This window comes from Crinia signifera, chromosome 7 (genome assembly GCF_055691185.1).
Source record: "Crinia signifera chromosome 7, ASM5569118v1, whole genome shotgun sequence".
NCBI classification, from domain to species: domain Eukaryota; kingdom Metazoa; phylum Chordata; class Amphibia; order Anura; family Myobatrachidae; genus Crinia; species Crinia signifera.
In genome coordinates this window covers 125,034,268-125,058,299 of record NC_139223.1, presented here as the reverse complement: position 1 = coordinate 125,058,299, position 24,032 = coordinate 125,034,268, and the positions used below count along the sequence as shown (strand labels likewise).

General features: G+C 43.6%; 1 protein-coding gene across 2 annotated transcripts in view; it reads right to left on the bottom strand.

Moving 5' to 3' along the window:
• Positions 1 to 3,045: 3,045 nt before the first annotated feature.
• The window catches only part of WNT6 (Wnt family member 6), a 124,187-nt gene continuing 103,200 nt past the window's right edge, over positions 3,046 to 24,032 (bottom strand). The window contains exons 3-4 of one of the 2 annotated variants that reach the window (XM_083153728.1): positions 15,113 to 15,429; positions 3,046 to 6,268 (exon numbers count right to left, since the gene is read on the bottom strand). In XM_083153728.1, coding sequence (XP_083009854.1) covers positions 5,807 to 6,268; positions 15,113 to 15,429 — 779 coding nt within the window. In that variant the 3' untranslated portion in view covers positions 3,046 to 5,806. The remainder of the gene's footprint in view (positions 6,269 to 15,112; positions 15,430 to 24,032) is intronic. The other variant, XM_083153729.1, reaches the window with a different exon arrangement.

The following is a 24,032-nucleotide window of genomic DNA, read 5'->3' as shown; positions in this document are numbered from 1 at the left end:
ACCTCAATTGCAACAGGACCTTTATGTGTACACCATACTTGCCTACTTTATTATCTCCAGTCCAGGAGGAAGCCTGGACTGGATTATTAGACCCCATCCATTTACATGTAAAACACTACAAATCGCTAATTGGAAGATGGGACGGGCTAAATGATGTAACTACCTCAACACCTCTTTTGACACCCCCACCCTCCATACAGACCTCTTTGCCCCCCCACCCTCACCCCCACATACATTTAGTTACCTGCATTATTTAGCTACTAGCTTCCTATTCCTGGACATTGTATAGTCCGGGAACGCCACTACCAGACTGTCAGGAGTAATCCTGGATGGGTGGTGGTAACTCTAGCAGCAGCTCTAGAGTTTTCTTCCAGTTCCGAGCGGTCATGTGACCATGAGTTCTAGTGGAGTTGTCTATTTCAGTTAATATACTATTGCAACCCGTAACCCTCTCCCTAATGCCTAACCCTATGCTCCCATCATAGTCTAACACTAATCTACCCCTGCTGTCTAACCCTAACTGTTGGCATCCACAGAATGTTATAATTTCACATGATGACTTTTCAGATGTCAACATTGTGAACATATTGACATTTTGAGGATATCAGCATGTTGACTTGAGGACCCATATTAATATTGTGATGTTAATATAGTCACTATCAGCCATGTGACTAAATCGATATGAGGGAGTGGCCACTGCATGCATCACAAACATTTCCTGTATAATATATACTATAGAACATGGTTTATTTTTTTGTGTTGATCAGTAATTTGTGTTGTCAACTGTAACATACATTCTCAAATATTTCCTAAATATTCCTTTGTACAACACATACAGTATAATAAAATATTTTATTGTAAGAACTGCGATGTTTTCTGTATTATAAATTCAGCAGAACAAGCATACCCTATATATAATAAAAGCCTAATGATGCTCCTCACCTCTGTGGTTCCGCTGGAGGGCACCTGACGGTGCTCCGTTCGGATACACACACAGCTGCTTAGCAGGGAGCTGCCCCATCTTCTGTCCTAGCTGGCTCTCTCTCTCTCTCTCTGAGTCATCATCACTGATGCATTACTGAAAGAATGAATGGCCATGCTGATCCTGCTGGGAGGTCCCGGGACCACAGCCACACCTCTTCCCAGTAATGTATCTGTTAAGAGTGACACAATTGGCTAGGACAGAATATGGGACAGCACCCTATGGCAGCAGACTGCTTGGACAGGTGGAGCCACCTACAGGGATCTGAAGGTAAGCTCTAACCCGCTCCTCTGTCATGTTTGTGGGGGAGAAAACCCCCTATAATCCATCTATGGTGTCCGTCATTTTGATTGGCTGTTATTTAGTGAGTAATAATTGGGATTTTGTAGCAAACATATAATTGATTTTAATCTGAATTGTTTTTCTTGGCATATTTTTATTTTACCCAACAGAAACATCTTAAATAACTTTATTAGTAAAAAATACAATATGATACACACATTTCCTCCTACCAATACTGCGTGAATCTGTACAATGATCAGTAATGGAGATTATACCGAACTTTGAGAACTTTGTACAAGGATGAAAGTTGATCATTTTACAACAAGCAAGATCCACAGTCTCGGAAGTCAATTGTCCTTCTATAATTGCCCGCCAAGGACAGGACTTTTAATTGCAGGTCTTAAGGTCTCTCCTTTTCATCTGATAAGTATATATTCAGGTTCATATTCACATTCAAGAAACAAGGTATCAGTATGATGACTGGAGTATAAGTGCTGAGATTGGAGAAATAGGGCTTTGAAGTTATACTTCTCATGGATTCCAAGACAACTGTATGCAGTGCTGTCTAAACGTTTATACAATCAGGACCAGAACAAGTTTCCAATGTGTACAGTAAGCATGACTGTAATAACTGCAGGCTCGGTCCTGTCTGGGATTCTGAAGTTTTTGACTGTACCATGTACACTGATACACTATCATTTAATATAAAACCAACATTATTGCTGATTATCAGTAGCACATACACAGTGGAGGTCATTCTGGTTCACACGCAAAGCTTTGCACGTGCATTAAATGCAGGCAGCCCGCACGCCGCCTCCCCCCCTCGCATGCTGAGTTTCCCCGCATGCATGCGAATGGATGTTTTGCATAAACATCCATTTTCAGCTTGCGTGCAGGGGAGGAAATCATTTGATGGCCACCGATTATCGAATGATTTCTAAGGTGTACACATCTCTAAGACACTAGAGAGTGTCTTAGATTTGCGGCTACCTTGTAAGGGAAGAGGGCGAGCAGCTGACTTGCGGTGACGTCAGCTGCCCATCCCCTGGCACCAGCGTCCCTGACGAAATTCCATGGGAACATCCAGTTTTTTCATGGGGACGCCCATAGGTGAAGCCCCTCGCTGCCGCCCCACGCCCACACTGCTAGGTGCAAACGGGACAGCCAATAAGCAATTCGCCATGCCCACTCTCACCAAGCGGCTGCACATGTGCATAAATGCTAGCGAGCAAATTAGAATGCCCTCCATAGTACTATGCTTTCAGAATATAAAACATTATAGTATAGTATCGTCCGTGTTGTTTGTCCATCATGAGCGTAATCACATTATTATAACCATTTTCTGATGTGGGCGTAGGTTGTCTGTGAATGGAAGCCAAAGGCCACCTAACCTGATCCTACCTGTACAGTCCACTTAAGCCCTTATTCAGATCTGACTGCAGTACAAATATGTTCTCAAAATGGGAAAAACCATGTGCACTGCAGGTGGGGCAGATGTAACATGTACAGAGAGAGTTAAATTTGGGTGGGGCGTGTTGAAACTGAAATCTAAATTGCAGTGTAAAAATAATGCAGCCAGTATTTACCCTTCACAGAAACAAAAATAACTCACACAAATCTAACTCTCTGCACGTTACATCTGCCCCACCTGCAGTGCACATGGTTTTTCCCATTTTGAGAACAAATTTGTACTGCAATCAGATCTGAATAAGGGCCTTAGAGCATACAGATCTGCTGGATGGTACATACAGGTTTATATTAGCTCTTTATCCCTGTGACAATGTTATATATATATATATATATATATATATATATATATATATATATATAATTGAGGTGCCATATGGTTTGTGACCACATTATTTAAATAGAAATCACAGGGGCTCTGCATTCACTAAATAAATTAACAATAATAAACAATGGAGATTTAGTTCATGTATTGATCAATGCATTTAAGCCTGCAGCCCCCAGCACGGGACCCCACTGTTCTGTAGGTCCTACTCTATTGCTCAAAATAATTACTATAAACATAGCTATCACATTAGTGTTATGCTTCAGGCATGCTATCTGGTCTAATGCTCACAGCAACTATTTGACACAAGCTATGAAAAATAAGTTAAATTATTTATTATAGCTTGTGTCAACAAATTTCACTATGTGCTTTGCAAAAGGTCTGTTGATAACTACCTCACCTTTGAAAGCATAGTTGCTGTGAGTATTAGACCAGATAGCATGCCTAAAGGTGGGGCTGCAGCCTTTAATGCAGGCTTGTCCAACCCGTGGCCCGCGGGCCGCATGCGGCCCAGGTCCGCTAGTAATGCGGCCCAATGCAATAAAACCTGCTGGGAACGGGCTTCAATGGGGCATGATGTTTCTTCTGAAGCCCGGTCCCAGCAGTCCTTTGCGGAGGTGCGTGGGTGCACGGGTGACGTCACCACACACCCGCGCACTGACGTACGGCGCTTACAGGATGGTCAGGCGCCAAAAGGAGTTGGTGGAGGCTGGCACTTAACGTGCAGTCGGCGGCCATAGGGAGACAAGGCGGCATATCTGGCGGCATAAAGACTGGGTCCTGCTGCAGTGCTGAATGTGGAGGGGCGGACGGCGCAGCAAAAATAGTAAGTCAGACTTAATACAGGTCGGGTGGGGTGGCATGGTTTGGGGGGTGGTGAAGAAGAGGAACTCTGGGGGCATATGTGTCATATGGCACTGTGGGGGCATATGTGTCATATGGCACTGTGGGGGCATATGTGTCATATGGCACTGTGGGGGCATATGTGTCATCTGGCACTGTGGGGGCATATGTGTCATCTGGCACTGTGGGGGCATATGTGTCATCTGGCACTGTGGCGGCATTTGTGTCATCTGGCACTGTGGGGGCATATGTGTCATCTGGCACTGTGGGGGCATATGTGTCATCTGGGACTATGGGGGCATATGTGTCATATGGCACTGTGGGGGCATATGTGTCATATGGCACTGTGGGGGCATTGTGTCATCTGGCACTGTGGGGGCATATGTGTTATCTGGCACCCTGTGTCAGAATGTGAATTTTTTACTCATTCCCTATGTCAGAATGTGTATTTCAGCTTATTTTCTGTGTGACAATGTGAATTTTGGCTTATTCTCTGTGTCAAAATGTGAATTACGGTTTATTCTCTGTGTCAAAATGTGAATTTTTTACTCATTCCCTGTGTCACAATGTGAATTTTTACTCATTCCCTGTGTCACATTGTGAATTTCGGCTTATTCTCTGTGTCAGAAAGTGAATTTCGGCTTATTCTCTGTGTCAGAATGTGAATTACGGCTTATTCTCTGTGTCAAAATGTGAATTTTTACTCATTCCCTGTGTCACATTGTGAATTACGGCTTATTCTCTGTGTCAGAAAGTGAATTTCGGCTTATTCTCTGTGTCAGAAAGTGAATTACGGCTTATTCTCTGTGTCAGAAAGTGAATTTCGGCTTATTCTCTGTGTCAGAAAGTGAATTTCGGCTTATTCTCTGTGTCAGAAAGTGAATTTCAGCTTATTCCCTGTGTCACAATGTGAATTTTTACTCATTCCCTGTGTCACATTGTGAATTTTGGCTTATTCTCTGTGTCAGAAAGTGTATTTCGGCTTATTCTCTGTGTCAGAAAGTGAATTTCGGCTTATTCTCTGTGTCAGAATGTGAATTTTGGCTTATTCTCTGTGTCAGAATGTGAGAAACAATGTCAAACATCTCACTAACTTCATTTCCAATTAAGTTTAATATGTTAACTATGTTTTCTATGGTTTTTTTTGGATGATCAGGTATCGTTACTGTTATTTTGATTTATGTGCGGCCCAAACCAAATTTTCATCTTCTAATGTGGCCCAGGGAAGATGAAAGGTTGGACACCCCTGCTTTAATGCATTGATCAATACATTAAATAAATATCCACTCTTTATTATTGTTAGTTAATTAATGAGTTCTGAGCCCCTGTGATTATATATATTTATATATATATATATTAAATTCATAAACCAAGCTGCTTTTGCTCATTACAAATACAAAAGACATGCACGTTTCTTATCAGTCGCCTACTGTATATTTAAAGAGTGTGGAAAATGTTATGTAACCCATCAGAATTGAGATAAATATGATTATGAAGAATGGTCTGAATGAAGCAACGTGCACCATCAGAATGAATTCAACTAGATTATATGAAAATGATGCCCAGTATTTATTTTATTATCTATATATTTTAAATGCCTTCTGATGCCTCATTCTTAGCTAATAAGTCCATCTTTTGATTATACTGTGAATTAATGTGTGCACCTTTAACCTTCCTGAACCAATCACTAATGAGATGCAGTCATGTGACTCTCCAAGTCTTAGAGCTGATTCTTGTTTCTGTGTAACACTAGACAACAAGCAAAAACTCTCCTCTGTTCAAGAGGGGGGGGGGGGGGGAGGTCTGTGTCTGAGTTCCTTGTCCACGTGTAGGTGCCTGCAATGCCCAGATGACCTTTATTAATTAGATTGGGCAGCTTTGGAGCCACCCTCTTTGTGGAGTTCGTCTCACAGGCACATGCTGAGTTCTTTTTTCACAGTGCATTTATTGCAGTTTACAATGCAACACCAATGGAAGCGACACAGACAACTCTCCTCCACCACCACAGTCTCTTCCCGGTGACCCCTGCCGCAACAGAGCAGGTCACATCCCCCCACGTCCAGAGCGGTGCTATTACACACACGGCCCCGAGTCCCCGGCGAGCCTGTTTTTCTGTTTGCCTGGCAGAAATCTGGAGAGTCAGCAGAATAAATGAGATCTTGTTTATCAGGGGGCTTGATGTTGTGCCCAACAGGGATAATGGTCTTCCCATCATTTCCACCCATCACCTTGAAGGCTCCATTAAATCTTTCAAGCAGTCGGTCTCCTACTTCCCTGAAGTGCGGCATTTTCTTCCAGCAAGTTCGCAAAGTGCAGGAGCCAGACAGTCCGTGACATTTACACTCTGTCCTCATGTAGTTCTTCACTGCCTGCATAACAAACAATATATATATATATATATATATAATTTAATAATACAGTATCTAATAATAATATAAATATATGTGATTTATACATCTTCTGGTCCCTATAGTAAAGTAAATAACTTTAGGCTTCATTTATTTCATGGGTCGATCGCAAACTACCGGTCGATCTGGGGCCTTCCGCTGGTAGATCGTGATCATTTTCTAAAGTTTTATGCCCCCGTTACCCTTCTGAAGCCTCTTGGCTTCAGTGTTCACAGCAGTGCATTGCGCAGGTGACGTCACTGCGCACCCACGCACCGGTGCAATGTAAGACTGGGGAGTTTTCATCTGAACTCTGAAGCTGTGCGGTTGACTCGAGGAGGCGGGAAGGTGGAGCGGCAGCGGCGGCCAGAATAAAGTGTGAGAAATATCTTTTTTTTTTAATAAGGTTCTTCTAATGGTGGGCGTGAAGGATGAGCGGCAGCCGCAGACAAATTGAACATTAAAGTGTGTAATGTGGTTGGTGCAGAGGGGGGGAGGGGGGGGAGTTTACATGACAGAGAAAGGGCCTCTGTTGGTCCTAGTTCAATGGGATGTTTTATGGCTCCATCAGTATGTAAATTTCTGGCTCATTCCCTGTGGCAGAATGTGAATTTCTGGCTCATTCAATGTATCAGAATGTGAATTTCGGGCACATTCCCTGTGTTGGAATGTGAATTTCGGGCACATTCCCATTCAGAATGTGAATTTCTGGAATATTCCCGGTGTTAGAATGTGAATTTCTGGCTCATTCCCTGTCAGAATGTGAATTTCTGGAATATTCCTTGTGTTAGAATGTGAATTTCTGGCTCATTCCCTGTGTCCTAATGTGAATTTTGGCTCATACCAGGCGTCCTAATGTGAACGTTGGCTCATACCGTGTGTCCTAATGCGAATTTTGGCATATTCTGTATGGCTAATGTGTAAGGGGCATATTGCACTTGGAAGGGAATATTTTTTGCACATGGGGAAATTCCGGTAGATTACCAGTAAGTAAGTGTTCAAAAAGTAGATCCCGGGTTAGAAAAGTCCGGCCACCCCTGATTTATATGATATTTTCAAAAATGTTAATTTTCTATCCCTTTTAAATCACCTTTACAGCTATGCATTAAAGATGTATATCATGCTCAGCAGAAAGTTGATTTGCTGCACTAACTGTATTTTCAGTCCAACAAGTTTAAACAATCTTAAACCTACAATTATATTGACATGAATATGCTACAACTGAAAAAGTGACAGCCTGGAGGGGGTGCAGTTACAGTACCAAGTGTCGTTATTCAGACGCCTATCTAGACAGAATAACATCAGATCTCTAGGGCAATCTTCCACTGAATGATAAGCATTCTTAAAGGAAAAACATTCAATATATATATATTTATTTTTTTACATTTGTAATTTTTTGTTTTAAAGTTAAGGTTATAAACATAAATTGGAAGAAAAGAAATGGAATCACATTGAAAAACCGAAGACATGGCACAATACAAAACTTAAAGGGGAAGAATTAAAAGGTGAGGGGGGGGGGATAGGGTTTGTTGGTCATCAGATACACTTGAATTTTGTGTGGCGCTACTGTGAGCATTTTGTATAAGGGACACTACTGTGTGGCATGACACATATAAGAGGTACTACTGTGTAGTGTTACATGAATAAGGGGTACACTGATTGACATAATGTGAACAAGGGGCACTACTATGTTCTGTAATATGAAAAAGGGGCACTATGTGCAGTGTAATGTAAATAAAATGGTTCTACTCTAAGGCATAATTTGAATTGGGGGTACAATTGTCCCTTTAAGTATGTGTACAAACAGGGAGTGGTCCTCTTTTGTATCTACTATGGGAAGAGAGAGGAAATATCGGATCTGTAACTTTGGGGGTTATTTTGGTTCACTCTTTCTGACAAGATCCTTCTTAGATGGACAAAACCCAAGTGCACTGCGAGTGGGGCAGATATAACATGTGCAGAGAGAGTTAGATTTGGGTGAGTTTCTGTGCAGAGTAAATACTGGTTGGTTTATTTTTACACTGCAATATAGATCTCACTTTGAAGTAAAACCCCACCCAAATCTAATTCTCTCTGCACAAGTTACATCTGCCCCACCTGCAGTGCACATGGTTGTGTCCATCTAAGAAGGAATTTGTCAGAAAGAGTGAACTAGAATAACCCCCTTTGTCCCAGAAGAGTAACATTTTCAGACATGAGCACTATCTATATAAATAAAGGTACATCTTTGACTACAACCACACCAGCATAGAGAAAAAGAGGAGGGATACGTACATTTTGGTAAGTCTTATGTGAGTAAAGAACAATTGATAATAAAGTATCTATCAAAGTATTTGAAACAAATCAGGTAAATTTTGTCCTGCCAGAGGCCCCCCCCCCCCCCAACCCTTTGCATGGCTTCTTAAATGTTCACAGCCATGTACACAGCAGGAAAACCATTCGCAATCCCTCACCATTTAATGGTTTTCCCCATGGTTGCAGACTTACTCAGCGCTGTGATGGCCATGGGGAGAAAGAGGCCACTGCTGATGTCAGCGGACCTTCCTTCCAATCAACAGGCAATGCCCAATGAACAAGCAATGCCTGCGCTGTCCGGGACACTCCCAGAAAACGCCAGCATACCTCCTCCAAATGCCTAGCATCTGTCACTCAACTTGAGAATGGCGGGTGATGGCTATCAATCGCTGGCTTTGTTCTCACGGAAGGCCAGGGCTGAATCAGGCCCCATGTTCTATGTGAGGCTTTTTGCTGATATGGACCATTATAGCATCTCCCACACTTTAATGTCATTATACAGAAAAAAACACTAGAATAACATTCATGTTTTACTGAACATTGGGACAGATGTATTAAACCTTGTAAAGTGATAAAGTGGAAGGTGCACTGGCCAATCAACTCCTAACTGCCATTTTTCAAACACAGCTAATTGGCTTCCACTTTATCACTTTAAAAGGCTTATTATATCTGCTCCATTGGGAAGAATATTGCACAACATTTTTCTACCTTTAAATACTACCCATATGTTGTCATACTTGCCTACTGCATATTTGCTCAAATATAATTGTGCTAACGACCGATTATATTGCTGCTGAGATATATAGTTATTCAGGGATACTTCCAATACAGACAAATGAGCGCACCCATTCCACAGGTACAGGATAGGGATCTCAAAATGACATCTTGGAATGGAAGTATTTGGGAAAAGCTTTTTGTTCAAAGGAACCTCTGTCTTTGGAAATGAATTTGTCATCTTATAGACAGCACCATGCTGACTTCATCAGACATTTCTTGATACAAAACAGATAGCACTTCAGATGAGTGATAAATATTAGGCATTGCTTAGCAACAGCTCATCCCTGCAGGGGAAACCTATGCATCTACTTTAGGTGATATGCAGTGCCCAGACCACCCCTGGTAACAGGTGATACAGCTACATGAATTTCCGGATTTCCTATTAGCCGTAAGAGATGTAGAGATTCTTCAACAGCAAAGATCTGAAAACTTTGGTATATAAATCTATGAGGGGAATGTTCACCAAATTGTGGCATTTGTGGTTCTCCTACACCAAAAAGCTACACATTTGATATTTTAGAGATGATTCCATGATTTCGCAAGTATTTAATGTATAGCAATTACATATGTAAACTGACAGTATAGAACTAGCTGAAGAGAGAACAGACAGGAACAGGATGAGACAGAGGGAGTGAGAGATTGAGAGGAGAGAGCCAGGGGAGGAGGTGGAGAGATAGACTGGTGAGATAAAACTAGATGCTTCTCCCATGGAATGCATCTTTTTTCCCCTGCAGGCATAACCCGCCACCCCCAGGAATTCTGCATGGCCAACACGGCTGCCTGCCTCTACGATCTATCGCTCATTGCTAATTAATTCATGATTCATGTAAGGCTCTTGAGTTTCTTGGCTCTTTAATTAAAATAGTTTTCTATGATCATGGATAGGAAATCACAGGTCTCAGAGCAAACAGCCAAGATCCATTGCCCTCGCTGATCCTGAGTGACTAGTTAATGACAGCAGGGTCTAAGTTATAAATGAGGACACTTGCCACCCACCACCTTTCTACTTGTACTGTTATGAAATAGTTGATTTCTGATTTTTCAGTGAGGTTTTCTATTTTTCTGATATTGGTGCAATGGAACTGTCTAACCTAGTGGTTCCCAAACTGTGTACCGTGGCTCCCTGGGGTGCCATGGGACACTTGCAAAGGTGCCACAGGTTGGTGGTCCAGGACCAAGTTAAATTATTTATGGTCAATTATTTAGGGACAAAACCAGTGCTGGTGGCTGCCAATCTATGTGTATAAACAGAAGCAAATCCTACCCTTTAACACATAACTGAATTTAAGTATCACAGATACAGATGTAGCGGGATTCATCTTTGCAGGGGATGGCGATGGCGTCGCCATCGCCATCCCCTGCCCCGCCGCCATCTGTATGTCGGAAGGGGACGCGCGCGCATGAGGTGCGCGCGCGTCACCTTCCGACGGTGCTGCCCTCGGTCGCCCGGTGCCCACACCGGGCGACCGCACCCCCCCACAGTGGCCAGAGGTCCCCCCCATCCCTGTCGAGTGGGAGGCGGACAGTATTGCGTCCGCCTCGCCGCCCCGCCGCCGCCGCCCGTCCCCCACGCACGTGCGTCTCAGTCAGATAGAGGCGCCGTGTTGCTGGCGATCTGCCAGCAGCATGCTGCTGGCGGATCGCCAGCAAGGATAAGGTCTGCTACATCTGTAAACCCAATATACTTAATGTTATAATTTTTTTGTTTTTTTTACCTAGGGGTGCCGTGAAAAAATTCTGATACTCTAGGGTGCCGTGATTCAAGAAAGTTTGCTCTAACCTTAAAACTTTTCCCCTGTGTTTTTACCAATAAATAGCTAGTTTGTTGCATGTATGTTATGGAATGCCTACCCTCCTATCTCTCTGCTTAGTTTGTTTGAACACTATCAGTGCACATGTGCACCTATCCTAAAATATTTGGAAAACTGTATGTCTATGTCCAACACTACATAGCTCCAGCCTGGTTCCACCTATTCAGTCGTAAGCTTAGATCTAACTGAAATGTGTTAAGCCCCATACGCACTAGGCGATATTGTTCATAATATTACTCAGAAAAGGCTTTCTGAGTGATATTGTGGACAATAATGCCTGGTGTGTACGCCCCCCCCCTCTTTAACGACCCCCTCCCTCGTCCAAGCATGTCCGGACGAGGGAGGTCATCGTTAAAGATGGCCATACTGCAGCACGGCTGTCACTCACCCCGCTGCCCCTCTGCCGTCGCTCACCTCGGAGCAGGCATCGGCAAGTGTGTATGCTCTAGTGCACAGGTTCTCAAAGTCGGTCCTCAGGACCCCACCCGGTGCATGTTTTGTAGGTCTCCTCACAGGATCAAGTGAAATAATTAGCTCCACCTGTGGATCTTTTAAAATGTGCCAGTAAGTAATGAGTGCACCTGTCGGGTGACCTGGGAAACGTGAACTGTGAGGTCCTGAGGACCAAGTTTGAGAACCGCTGGGCTAGTGTGTATGGGGCTTAAGATTCTGAATCACCTTAAACTGTACATAAGATAACAAGGATGCAGAGGGGGCTGATCCCTCGATGCCGGAACTTATTGGGTATTATGCTTTGCATGCCTCAGGAACGCAAAGCAATAATGCCAGATACTGTAAGCCGCCCTTCAGACTCGAGATAGCGCATGGGTCCAGGAACTTATCTCATATACCGTTTCTTAGTGCCTGATTGCGGCACGTTTTTCAGCTGAAAAAAAAAACTGGCTTTAATAGGGTAGCCTGAAACCCACCCTCGGACCTTATAGGATACTGGTGCAAGTGACTATTTTACTTAGATATTTTATTATATGTGCGGTACTTATGTAGTATCTGGGCTGCCGATTTCTAAATCGGGTCAAATCGGGAGATCGCATCGCATCGCATGCGACCATGCGATTCGATGCGATGCGATGCGATGCGATGACCCGATTTTTCCATAGGAATCAATGTTAAAATGGACTGAGTCCATTTTAACATGGAATTCAATGGGAAAAATGGGTCCTTTTCATACCCCTACTATCCAAGTGGGCATGGAGTTGGATATAAACCTGTGGCGAGCGTAGCGAGCCACCGAGCCCGAAGCGTGGCGAGCGAAGCGAGCCCCGCGAGGGGACGAATACCGTCCCCTCGCGGGGCTCGCTTCGCTCGCCACGCTTCGGGCTCGGTGGCTCGCTACGCTCGCCACAGGTTTATATCCAACTCCATGCCCACTTGGATAGTAGGGGTATGAAAAGGACCCATTTTTCCATAGGAATCATTTTAACATTGATTCCTATGGAAAAATCGGGTCATCGCATCCGATATCGGATGCGATGCGATGCGATGCGATATCGCATCGCATCGCATCTGATTGTATGCCTTAACTTAAGGCATACAATCAAAAAATCGGCAGCCCAGATACTACATAAGTACCATATGTGCATTTAAACGAGTGGCAGGAGATAATAAATAAGGTAGAATAACAGAATGCAAATTAGTTTACATTTGTGGAATATGATGTGAACATTGAATACTACAATGTATTTCAGAAGAGTTAAAAGTTTTATTACATCCGAGTATACATAAAATATTTAAATGTAATTTTTATAACTGGAGAAGATATGCAACCTGAGAGTCAAAAGGTTAATTCACCTCCAATTGAACATATCTCATACCCAGAACTGAATTACAGTCTTGTCACTCGGCTTGCAAGGCAAAAAGTAGGATTGGTTAGTGTGTGGGCAGATAAAGGGGAAATTCAATTATCTGTGGTAATTTACCGTATGCTAACCGATCCACCGGGGCTATTCAGTTAGCCCCAGTCCTTGTCAGGCAATTTTTTTACACCTGAAGAAGGGGGTGGGGGATTCCCCAGTAATTAGCGGGTTTTTGGGTGCCGCTATCCTATTAACATGCTAATCTGTGAATGTTCACAGATTTTGAGTGTTAACACCTATTAAACCAGTGTTAACACTCGGTAACATGTTTATTAAATGAGAGTTAGCAAGACTTTAGGGGGGAAAAGAGAACACAATTGAATAGCCATGGGAGTTTGAGCCTGCAACTCTCTCCCTTTTTTACTTGTGATTATTTAAGGCTGGTAATTGAATTCCCCCAATTAGTGTTTTCTGAAAAAGGGTCTGCTCTGAAATTTAGACGCTCAATACAGTCCATTTTGTCCTCTGCGCGTTTGCACGGGGAATGGTTGGGACCTGAGCATGCGCATAAAGAGTTATACGCTTGTGCAGGCCTTCTGCACTGTCGGCATGGTGCTCACACAGGGGGACGGCGGACAAGGACGGTGGCCGGGATAGGGCCTGGGAACATCCAGCATTTCATGGGCGTTCCCATGCAAATAGCATTGTGATGTGGGGTGCTTGGGTGCAGGAGGCTGATGTCACATGACCTTAGCCGCCCACCCTGTTTGTAAGTACTAGAGAAATCATTCGATGGTCGGCGACTACCGAATGATTTCTCCGGCAACTGGACATGCGAGGGGATGTGTCTACATGGCACATTACCCTCACATGGTTGTGAGGGGATCCCGCGGCGGGCAGAGGGGGCGGCAATTCGGTGGGCAACAAAGCATCTGTTTCGCAGCATAACGAATCAACCAGAACGAGGGCCGTAGTGCACTATGCCTAAAATATAGGACATTATTGTTGTGACTGGTCACAAAGCATGTACTTCTGGTGTGCCTTGTGTTCTTATCTCACCTACATTTTTATTTTACTATGCAGATAGCACATTTGGCAGAGCAACATAGTAATCTTTTCACAGTTTGTGTACTTAACAAATATGCCCCACCCATGTACATAGTGTCACATTTATATCTGAATGTGTTCCCACCTAGTGGAATATGTTTCTAGAGAACGTCTTGCCGTGTGCTAGACCAGGCTTGCTACTGAGCTTTATTTATATATAATATTTATAATAAGGATTAGCTATTCATTTATCATTTATAGCCAGATGATACAGATTGAGACCAAATACAGATATGACAAAGTCATTTTTGCCAAAATAGTGCAGCCTCCATTGGCAGCATCTCTGAATGGTTGCTTGCATACAGATATGCATCTATTGGATGCAAAATTACCAAACATCAACTGCCTGACTTTCTGTGCAAATCTATGGCAACGCAGCATGGCCGCTAGTAGCCCATGTAACTGCTTACAGCAGTGGTTCCCAACCCTGGTCCTCAAGTACCCCCAACAGTGCACGTTTTCCAGCTCTCCACACAGAATCACAGGTGACATAATTAGCTCCACCTGTGGATCTTTGAAAATGTGTCTGAATAATGAGTGCACCTGCCGGGTGACCTGGAAAACGTGCTCTGTTGGGGGTACTTGAGGACTAGGGTTGGGAACCACTGGCTTACAGGATCGTGGCTGCAAGCTGTGACACCCCCTGATACAGTCACAACACGCCTGTGTTTGAGTCACCATTCCCCTGTTACCTCACCCTGTTGACTGGCTTTCAATAACTTTATTAACAAAACCTCTCTGTGACGCTGTTGCAAGACCATTGCAGAAACTGCACAATGTACGCACAATGGCAAAAAATCCTTCCACTGCATACAAAATTACATTTTCTGAATCAGGATGTGGCCCTTAACAATATTGTAAGGCAGCCTTTGGCAAACCTAATGAGCTAACTACATTCACCAGTCTTCACAGCTAGAGGTCACCCCTCACAGGTTGCCAATCTATGTCTAAGCTGATTGTAGTGTAAAGTTATCCAGTTGTACCTGTACTTATTTTCCATGCAAAGTAATTAATGACTTAACTGAGTTTCTTACCAGCCTTCCAGCTTCATTGTTATGGAGGTCTATCAAGGTCCTTATGTCACTTTTCCCCTTCTTCCGTTTTGCATCCATGAATTGGCGTGACTTCTCATACCCATATTCCACATCATCTCCGCAGCCTCCCCACTCCCAGGCCGAACCGTCAGCTCCTGGCCCAATAGCAAGAGGCGGAGGAGGACCCCAGTTCCTGGTTACCTCACAGCCACACTGCATCAGCTCCCCCATGCTGCAGGCTTGTGTCACTGCATGGATCACCCCAGCGGTTGTAATAGCGTAAACAAATGCTGTCTCACGGATATCTGCAGGCAACAGATCACAGAAAATAAAATGAACTGTAAGCATTATAATATCCTGGTTCTAACTTATAACTCAGTACATTTCCTAAATATTCACATGTCATTTACTCAAAGTGGAAATCAGCTACTGGAAATAATATATTTTATACAAGCTCCGAACTAAACTGAAGCAAATTATATCTTCTTGTGTTACAATATCACTCTTCCGCTCTTGGCATATGTTCACAAGCTTGTGTTTTTGGGGTTGCCAAATAGAGGACATTGCGAGTCACAATATACACCACTGTAACAGAATACACCCTAAGTCAATGATAGACTTATTTCATTTCTTAATAAACAAGTGTCCATCCTGAGAACACAAAAGCATCTGTCACATCGTTCCCAATGCAAATATGAACGTTTGTGAAGATTGAGGTAAGCAGGATATTAACAATTATTTATCATTTATATATATATATATATATATATATTTATATATGTATATATACACATATATATATATACACACGCACACACACATGGGGCCTAATTCAGACCTGCTCGATGGGCTGCAAGTGTTCGAAGCCCAGCAGGCAGGTAAACTTCATCCCCACGTTTACACCCCCGATCCCATTCTGCAGATTTCCTTCTATTGTATTTTCTAATGCAGGTAACACTCCCTGAAATAACAGCAATCTTCCTCATTAGTCTAGCAATCTCCCTGTTTTCACCTAGCCCAAATTACATTTTTACATCCTTTGGGGAAAAAGTAATGAGAGATAGATACATTTAAATTAAATCATCAGCACCATTTCCCAGCACTATACCAAGTATAGTATCTCTTACTAACTGCTTTGGGGCTCATCTACATTTGGATCTAAGTCATTTTAAAAGCTTCCTCTCAGATGTAGCAGTACACACCCACCCTTCTAGGTGCCACATTCACAATCTCTCCATATATGGAACTAGCCACGCCCTTTGGGAGAAGCAAGGCACACCCCCTCAATGGGGCGCTGTGCAAAATTCTACCAACTATAATCTCCCTGAAACTAGTTTTCAAAATGAGGCAAGTATGGGTAACACTGTATAAGCTGTACTGTAGACACTGTATGCAAAACTCCAGAGCTACTGTACATACTCACGTACAGTATATCGGTACTTGTTTAGTTTCACGGTGGCAGCGTCTCAGTCGTGTGTCCCCTTGCGGGGCTCGCTTCGCTTGCCCACGCTATCTAAAATCAACTCCATGTGGATAGTGGGGGTATGAACTATTCATGTTGGCATGGACTTTATTTTAGAAAGTTTGCCGAGCACCAATCCCGGAAGTAGCGGGCGGCCATGCTGCCGCCGTGAAACTAAACAAGAACCGTATATCTACATATATCTATGTATACGATCCACGTCCCCCACTTGTCGGGATTTCGTATGTCAGGATTCCGGCATCGGGATTTTGAACGCCGGGATTTCGTATGGATTCCTTTTAGACCATCTCAAGAACATTCACATAGAATAAAATTATAAGTGGCTCTGAGTCCACAGGTTTTGTGGCCTTCCAACTGGTAAAAAACTATTTACAAAGCTGCAACAATGTAGGCCCACAGAACAGATGCATTTTTTAATATCATACATTTATTTCTGGGGTATTATTGTTATCTTATAATGCACCATAAGAGCCATAAGGGGATAAAATAAACAACATATAGCATATGCAAAAGGGGGTATTGTGACAAATTATTGCGCTCCAAACAGTGCAGTGCAGTGCTAGAGTATTCTCAGTACCCAATACAGGTTGAGTATCCCTTATTCAAATATCCGTTATCCACATTATTCCGAAAACCATACATTCCAGGAAGTGAAGAAAAACATTTTTGGTACTTGTTTCCTAGCACGGCGCCCATCGTATGCCATCGCATACCACTAATTAAGCTATGCGATGGGACCCGATTTTCGGGTCCTAAGACACGCACTGTACAATTTTAATATCTCGTCGCATCGCATGCCAGTACAATGGCATGCAATGCGATGCGATTTTTAATTGTACAGGCACCCTGATGGGTGATTACTATGTTAAATGCACCCCCATTGTTAACGCCACCCCCACTATCAATGGCAACCCGAAGCGTGGCGAGCGCTGCGAGCCCGCGAGGGGCGGCGGTACGCGTCCTCCGACCTTTTCATACCCCCACTATCCACGTCAGTGTGGAGTCGATTTTATATAGTATGGCGAGCGCAGCGAGCCACCGAGCCCGAAGCGTGGCAAGGGGACGCGGAATACATGTGAAGTAATCCGTGTGCGCTCTCCACGATTCGGGCTCGGTGGCTCGCTGTGCTCGCCACACTATATAAAATCAACTCCACGGCGACGTGGATAGTGGGGGTATAAAAAGTTTGGAGGACGCGTACCACCGCCCCTCGAGGGCTCGTTGTGCTCGCCACGCTTCGGGTTGGCGTTCATAGTGGGGGTGGTGTTAACAATGGGGGTGCATTTAACATAGTAATCACCCATCAGGGTGCCTGTACAATTAAAAAATCGGGTCTGATCGCATCACATTGCATGCATTCTGGTCACATGCGATCGAAATTATGGCATAAGATGAAAATCGTGGGCGCCGTGCTAGGAAACAGGTACCAACATTTTTCTTCCTAAAAGCACTACTGGGGACATCTGCAACTGGCACTGCTGGGTACATCTGCAACTGGCACTACTGGGGACATCTGCAACTGGCACTACTGGGGACATCTGTAACTGGCACTACTGGTAATATCTGTAACTGGCACTACTGGGGACATGATATGTAACTGGCACTACTAGGAACATCTGTAACTGGCACTACTGGGGACATCTGTAACTGGCACTACTGGGACATCATATGCAACTGGCACTAAATATGTTCAAGTAAATAATTGTTTAGCATTCAAATTCAGTACCTGATATAGTACACAAACTTTGTTTCATGTTTTAGAACCTTGTTTTATGCACAAATAAAATATATTTATGTGTATTTCATGTGTTTTAAGTGTATGTAGAACATAAATGCAAGATACCTCAAGATACATCATTAAAATATAAATATATTCTGAAATAAGGAATAATCTGTTATCCAAAATTCTTCTGGTCCCAAGCATTTTGGATAAAAGATACTCAGACTGTAGTTAAATAGTCAGAAAGGGAAATTTCTTAAAAACTTGTGGCACACTGTGTTCTTCCACACAAGTAATTTATAAAAAAAAAACTTATAGACACTTTAAAAAATTAATCACACAAATTGAAAGGCATCGATGATATCCTACCAAGCAATGGTGGTTAGTGTGAAAGGAATGGTGAAGATAATAGGGAGCCAATGACTATTCCTTATTTTTGACACTCACAGGCCTCATTGTCAGGTATCTTCAAATAATTTTCTTCAACATATAACAAAATGAAAAGAGGTCCTACCAAGCAGCGGAGGTGAGTGTCAGGAGGGAGGGTACATAAAATAGGCACAGTGGCGTAACTATTAATTGGGCGCCCCTCAGCCATTAATGGGGGGCGCCCCCCGCCGCACCCCCCGCCCGCAGCCTTACCTGTCTTGCTGGTCCCGTCCTGGCTCCCTTGCTGGCTTCATTCTTCTAGTAGTGAGACGGACCAATACAAAATGTCCGCCCCCATACAGCAGAGAGTTTCAGAGAACTGTCTGCTATATGGGGCGGAGATTTTATTGTGGTCCGTCTCACTAGCAGAAGAATGACCACCAGTGAAGTCAGGTAAGGCTGCGGGCAGCGGATTGGCTGGCGGCAGATGGGCGGACGGGAGGGGGCTAACTATAGCACCATAGCCCCCCGGCGCCCAGACATGCACAGCGCCCCCCCCCGTGGCCGCAGGGGCTGCGGTACTATAGTTACGCCTCTGAATAGGGAGTCTGCAGTCTTTCCCTATTCCCACTCACAAGCTTAAATGGCAGTAGATCAGTCCGTCCAGGGATCCCTGACAAAGGGCACATGGGCCCGAAATGCATTGGGCTGCATGCTGTGTTTAATATCTTGGACTGACTGATCCACTGCCATTTAAGCTTGTGAGTGTTGCTGCAGCAGCATAGAAGGTTGGGAGGTATGCGATAACCCAGGTCTGACCCGTACATAACCCTTCTTTTTCCCTGGGTTGAAATAGCAGGTTATTTAACTCAGCAATAAACCGGATCTGATGTGAAAGGGGTATTAGTAGTGCCTCACAGCAGCCCTCTTACTAGTCCCCAACAGTAATCCCCATAATTCTCCATAGTATGCCCCTATAGTAATCACCTTTGGTAATCCCCCTTAGTATTTCCCCATAGTAATTCTGACACTGGGCAGCACCCCTGGAATTATACCTCACACATGGTGGTACACCTGGAATTATAGAGCACACATGGCGGCACCCGTGGAATTATACACTTTAAACAAAGTGCCCCCTTGGATGTCCCCTACAGCAGCCCCCTTAGTAATCCCCCTATATTAATCCCCATAGTATGTTTCTGGTCCAGCGGTGATGTCAGGATGACTTCTGCATTTCCAGCTGGCTAAACTCTAACCCTAACCTCTCCTCCATTAGCCTAATCCTCCCCCTCGTGCCTAAACTTAACCCCCCCTGCTGTTGATGGGAAGTGTTGCAGACAACGCTGTACAAGTAGAAATGTGCATTTATTACCAAAGTGTCAGTATTGCATGCAATTCTAAATCAGGCCCATAGTGGGGTATCACTGGTTTAGGGAGTGGGAGATCACAACCTGTGGAGTGTAAAGGTGACTTTCCGATCGCAATCGCAGTGCGGCTATTATTGTTGAGTGATTGACAGGATAGACCATTTGTTGAAGGTACCAAGAACGGGCGACATAAATGCAGGCTTGTCATGTCCGTTTTTGGGGCTTAACCTTGATATTAGATGGGATCATGTATGCAGGGTGTGTGCTGCTGCTGCTGGGTGGGGGACAATACCAACAATCCCCCCTCGACTTTAGATTGTTTTTTTTACCCACCCTAAACATTTTGGGGGAAAGGCCTAATCCCGGTAGGTGGCCACACACCCTGCTATTAGGCCACGCCCCCAAAATTTTACCGGGGCCCAGCATACCTCTTGGCAGCCCTGTCCGTAGCCTACCAATTGCGCAGTTGCATTAGCATACAACTCTGTGTACTAATGCCTTACATTGTATTACCCACATTCCTACACACATACACATACATGGGTATCCCCTCACTCAAAGACATGTATGAGTACCAATTCTTAGGTTTACATGTATCTTGCATACTGTACCCTCCTCTTCAGTGGCAAATGCAGGATTTCTAGAAATGGACCAAATATAGTCCCCAATCACCCACTCTACAGAACATCGGAACAAGTGTGGGAGTCTGGTAGAGTGGTAGAAGAAATCAGTAGCGACCCTGGACATTAATGTAATTTTTTTTTTAATATACACTGGATCCTGTATGGAATACAGCAGTGGTTCTTAAACTCAGACCACACACACTTCACGTTATCCAGGTCACCCGACAGATTCATTAAAGACTGACTGACACATTTTAAAAGATCCACAGGTGGAGCTAAATATTTCACTTGATACTGTGAGGAGACATGCAAAACATACACTGTGTGGGGTCCTGAGCACCGACTTTGAGAACCTGTGGAATACAGTAATAATAGCTAACACTATAAATGGTCTATAGTATTGGCTGAATAAACATTTAAATAATATAAATAAGTGGTCAGGTCAGGAAAAGGTTAATCATTCCATAATAAATACACACACATAATACTGTAGAACCAGTATTGCACTTTCTAAGCACATAAACTCTCCCACCTTATGGTAAGGTTTCTGTCTCTTCTTCCTGGTAGCTACTCTCTGGTCTCCTTGGTAGAAGAAGCTACTACCACTGGTCATATGCAGCAGTTCTACTCTGTCCCGTATACTGCATGATGGGGCGACAGCTCTAGTAATCATATCATATACTATTACTATTGTCATAATTTGAGACAGTTGACAAGAGGAGAGGGTTTCCGGGCAACCAGAACCCCCCCCCCTGCATTTGCCTATGCTTTTCCACAGTCATCTAATAAATCAGAACAAGCTAAGGTGACCTCCAGCCAGAGATTCCAACTGTGAATCATTTCCAGGGACAGTTCCTGAGATGGTAATAACATATTGCAGGACTGCCTTGCTTGTCATATTATAATAATTATAGGTGGCTGCTCTGTGGCTGATTAAAACCAGGTGTAATACAGGCTTGAATTAAGCCAGCCCCAAAACCTGTGTCAAGCATGAGTGGTCCAGATTATAGCGACATCATGGCAAAACACAGAACAAGGGCAAATCCTTAAATAGGCTACTATTACTAGCCATGGCCAGCATATATTACCTGTATACCCCTTTCACATCGCAAATGCCAGGTCTCACCAGTTATTTGCGCTGTTTGGCACTCAGAGACCCGGCTTATTGCCGAGTCACTGACATCATCCAGGGGTCAGAGCAGTGGTGCGTCAGGTGGGGGCGGGGGATGAAGCAGCACTGAGGTGATGTTGTTGCCTCTTCCATAGAATTGAAAGGGACCCAGGTCATTTGACCCAGGTTACCCATTCACACTCCCTAACAACCCGGGTCCGACCCAGGAATAACACTGCTTATTTCCCGGCTCAGATTGCTGGGTTGCTGGACCTGGGATATTCAACATGGTCCTTTCACACGGTGCGCCCAACCAGGCCGTCTCGGCAATAACCCGGGATCGACCTGTGGTATTTGTGCGGTGTGAAAGGGATATTAGTGACCTTTTGATATATAAGGTAGTTCGCCCCTTAATAAATAATCTTGAGATCAACATCAACCAATTGGAAACGAAATCCATAAACCTAACTCATCGCCGGTATCCAATCACCCCCGGTCATTGATTGCAGGTAATTGGTTCACTGGTGGCTATTAGCCGTGATAAGCTCGTACAAGCACCAGCTTATTGGGGGATTTGTGTCACCTGCCTTGGGCAAGCTAAGCAAAATCCTGCTTTTCAGTGTTGCAGCAGCGAAAAGGTTTCTCTGAACTGGTGAGTTTTCACACAATTTTGTTTTTATTGGAGTTCTAATTGGATAAATCCCGTTTTTCCCTCACGATGTTTCATCGCATTTGACCACACCCCATACACTGCAGTATATTATTTTGTGCACTGAAGAATCTATGAAAGGTTTGAAGTCTTGCAGGGATCCTTCAGCAGGTGCCCCTAGGCAAAGATATAACTCACAAATCAGACATATAGGAAGGCGTCAGGGACATTCCATTACCATCATGCTCACTTTAGAGACTCACTTTTCATGTCCATCAAATTCCCCAATGAAACAGAAACATGCTATATACAGTGACTGAATGGGACTACAATTGTGGAAAGCTGAGAAGAGTCTGCAATGTATAAACCAGGGGTTCCCAATCTTTTTTGAATCACGGCACCCTAGAGTATCAGATTTTTTTCACGGCACCCCTATGCCAAAACAAAATTAATTAGATTGGGTTTATATACGATTCCTATGGTCAGTTATGTGGTAAAGGGCAGGATTTGCTTCTGTTTGTACACATTTTATGATTGGCAGCCACCAGCACTGGTTTTGCTCAAAAATAATTAACCATTAATAATTTGAGTTGGTCCTGGACCACCAACCCAGGGCACCCCTGCATGTGTCCCGAGGCACCCCAGGGAGCCACGGCACACAGTTTGGGAACCACTGGTATAAACTGTAAATGTATAGATTATGGGGTGTATTCGTACCCATAAAAGTCTCAGGCTGCAGATTGATTGACAGGAAGCCAGTGTTTAAGGGTGGAAACATGGCATTTTCTGGGTGTTTTTGTCATTTTTCAGATGGGTCTTTGATGACCACTTCCAGCCTTGGTCTTAAGCAGATTAATGGAAACCCTAGACTGGCGCAGATGGAATAAAATGTTCAATGGTTCCGTTTTCGTGAACTGATGCACAAATTTACAACGGGTGTTTTTTCTTCCGGTCTGGATGGCAGCTTTATGCTCACAGTCCATTGCAAATTCTCTGATTAGCGATCCAAGCTGAATTAGACCTTCTGCTCATTACTGCTATCTATCCTGCCAGCTAAAAATGTTTCCTTTATACAATTTACCTTTTCTTTGTCATCCAAATCAAATACCACCTTTGCCAAACTCTTTAGTATGAGCTGCTAAATATATCTTAAATTATTACTTATGTTGGAAGAGGAGGAGGAGGAAGCGGTTGTTGAAAGCAAATGGTTTCCCTACATTACGGAACCATTATGCTATTTAAAAACGACAGTAACATTTTGTGACACCCAGAACTCCCTGCCAGACTATCACATGGTACGGATGTATAGTCCTCTTATTAAACAGGGCCAAAAGAATCTCCTAAAAAGAACGTTTATTTATCATGCGTTTTCATTTTTTCATTGCTTACCTATTATCACATATTTTTTCATTAATTTTAACTGCTTAATGTAGACTTGCCGTTACTTCCACAAAGCTGCAACAGAACATTTATTTGAACAGACAACTACAGTATGCTACAGTAGCTCCTGCTACCAGAGATTGCCAAACTTCATTGGATGCTTCCAGATTCATGATGAACCAAATTGTATTGCAGCAGTGTATCCT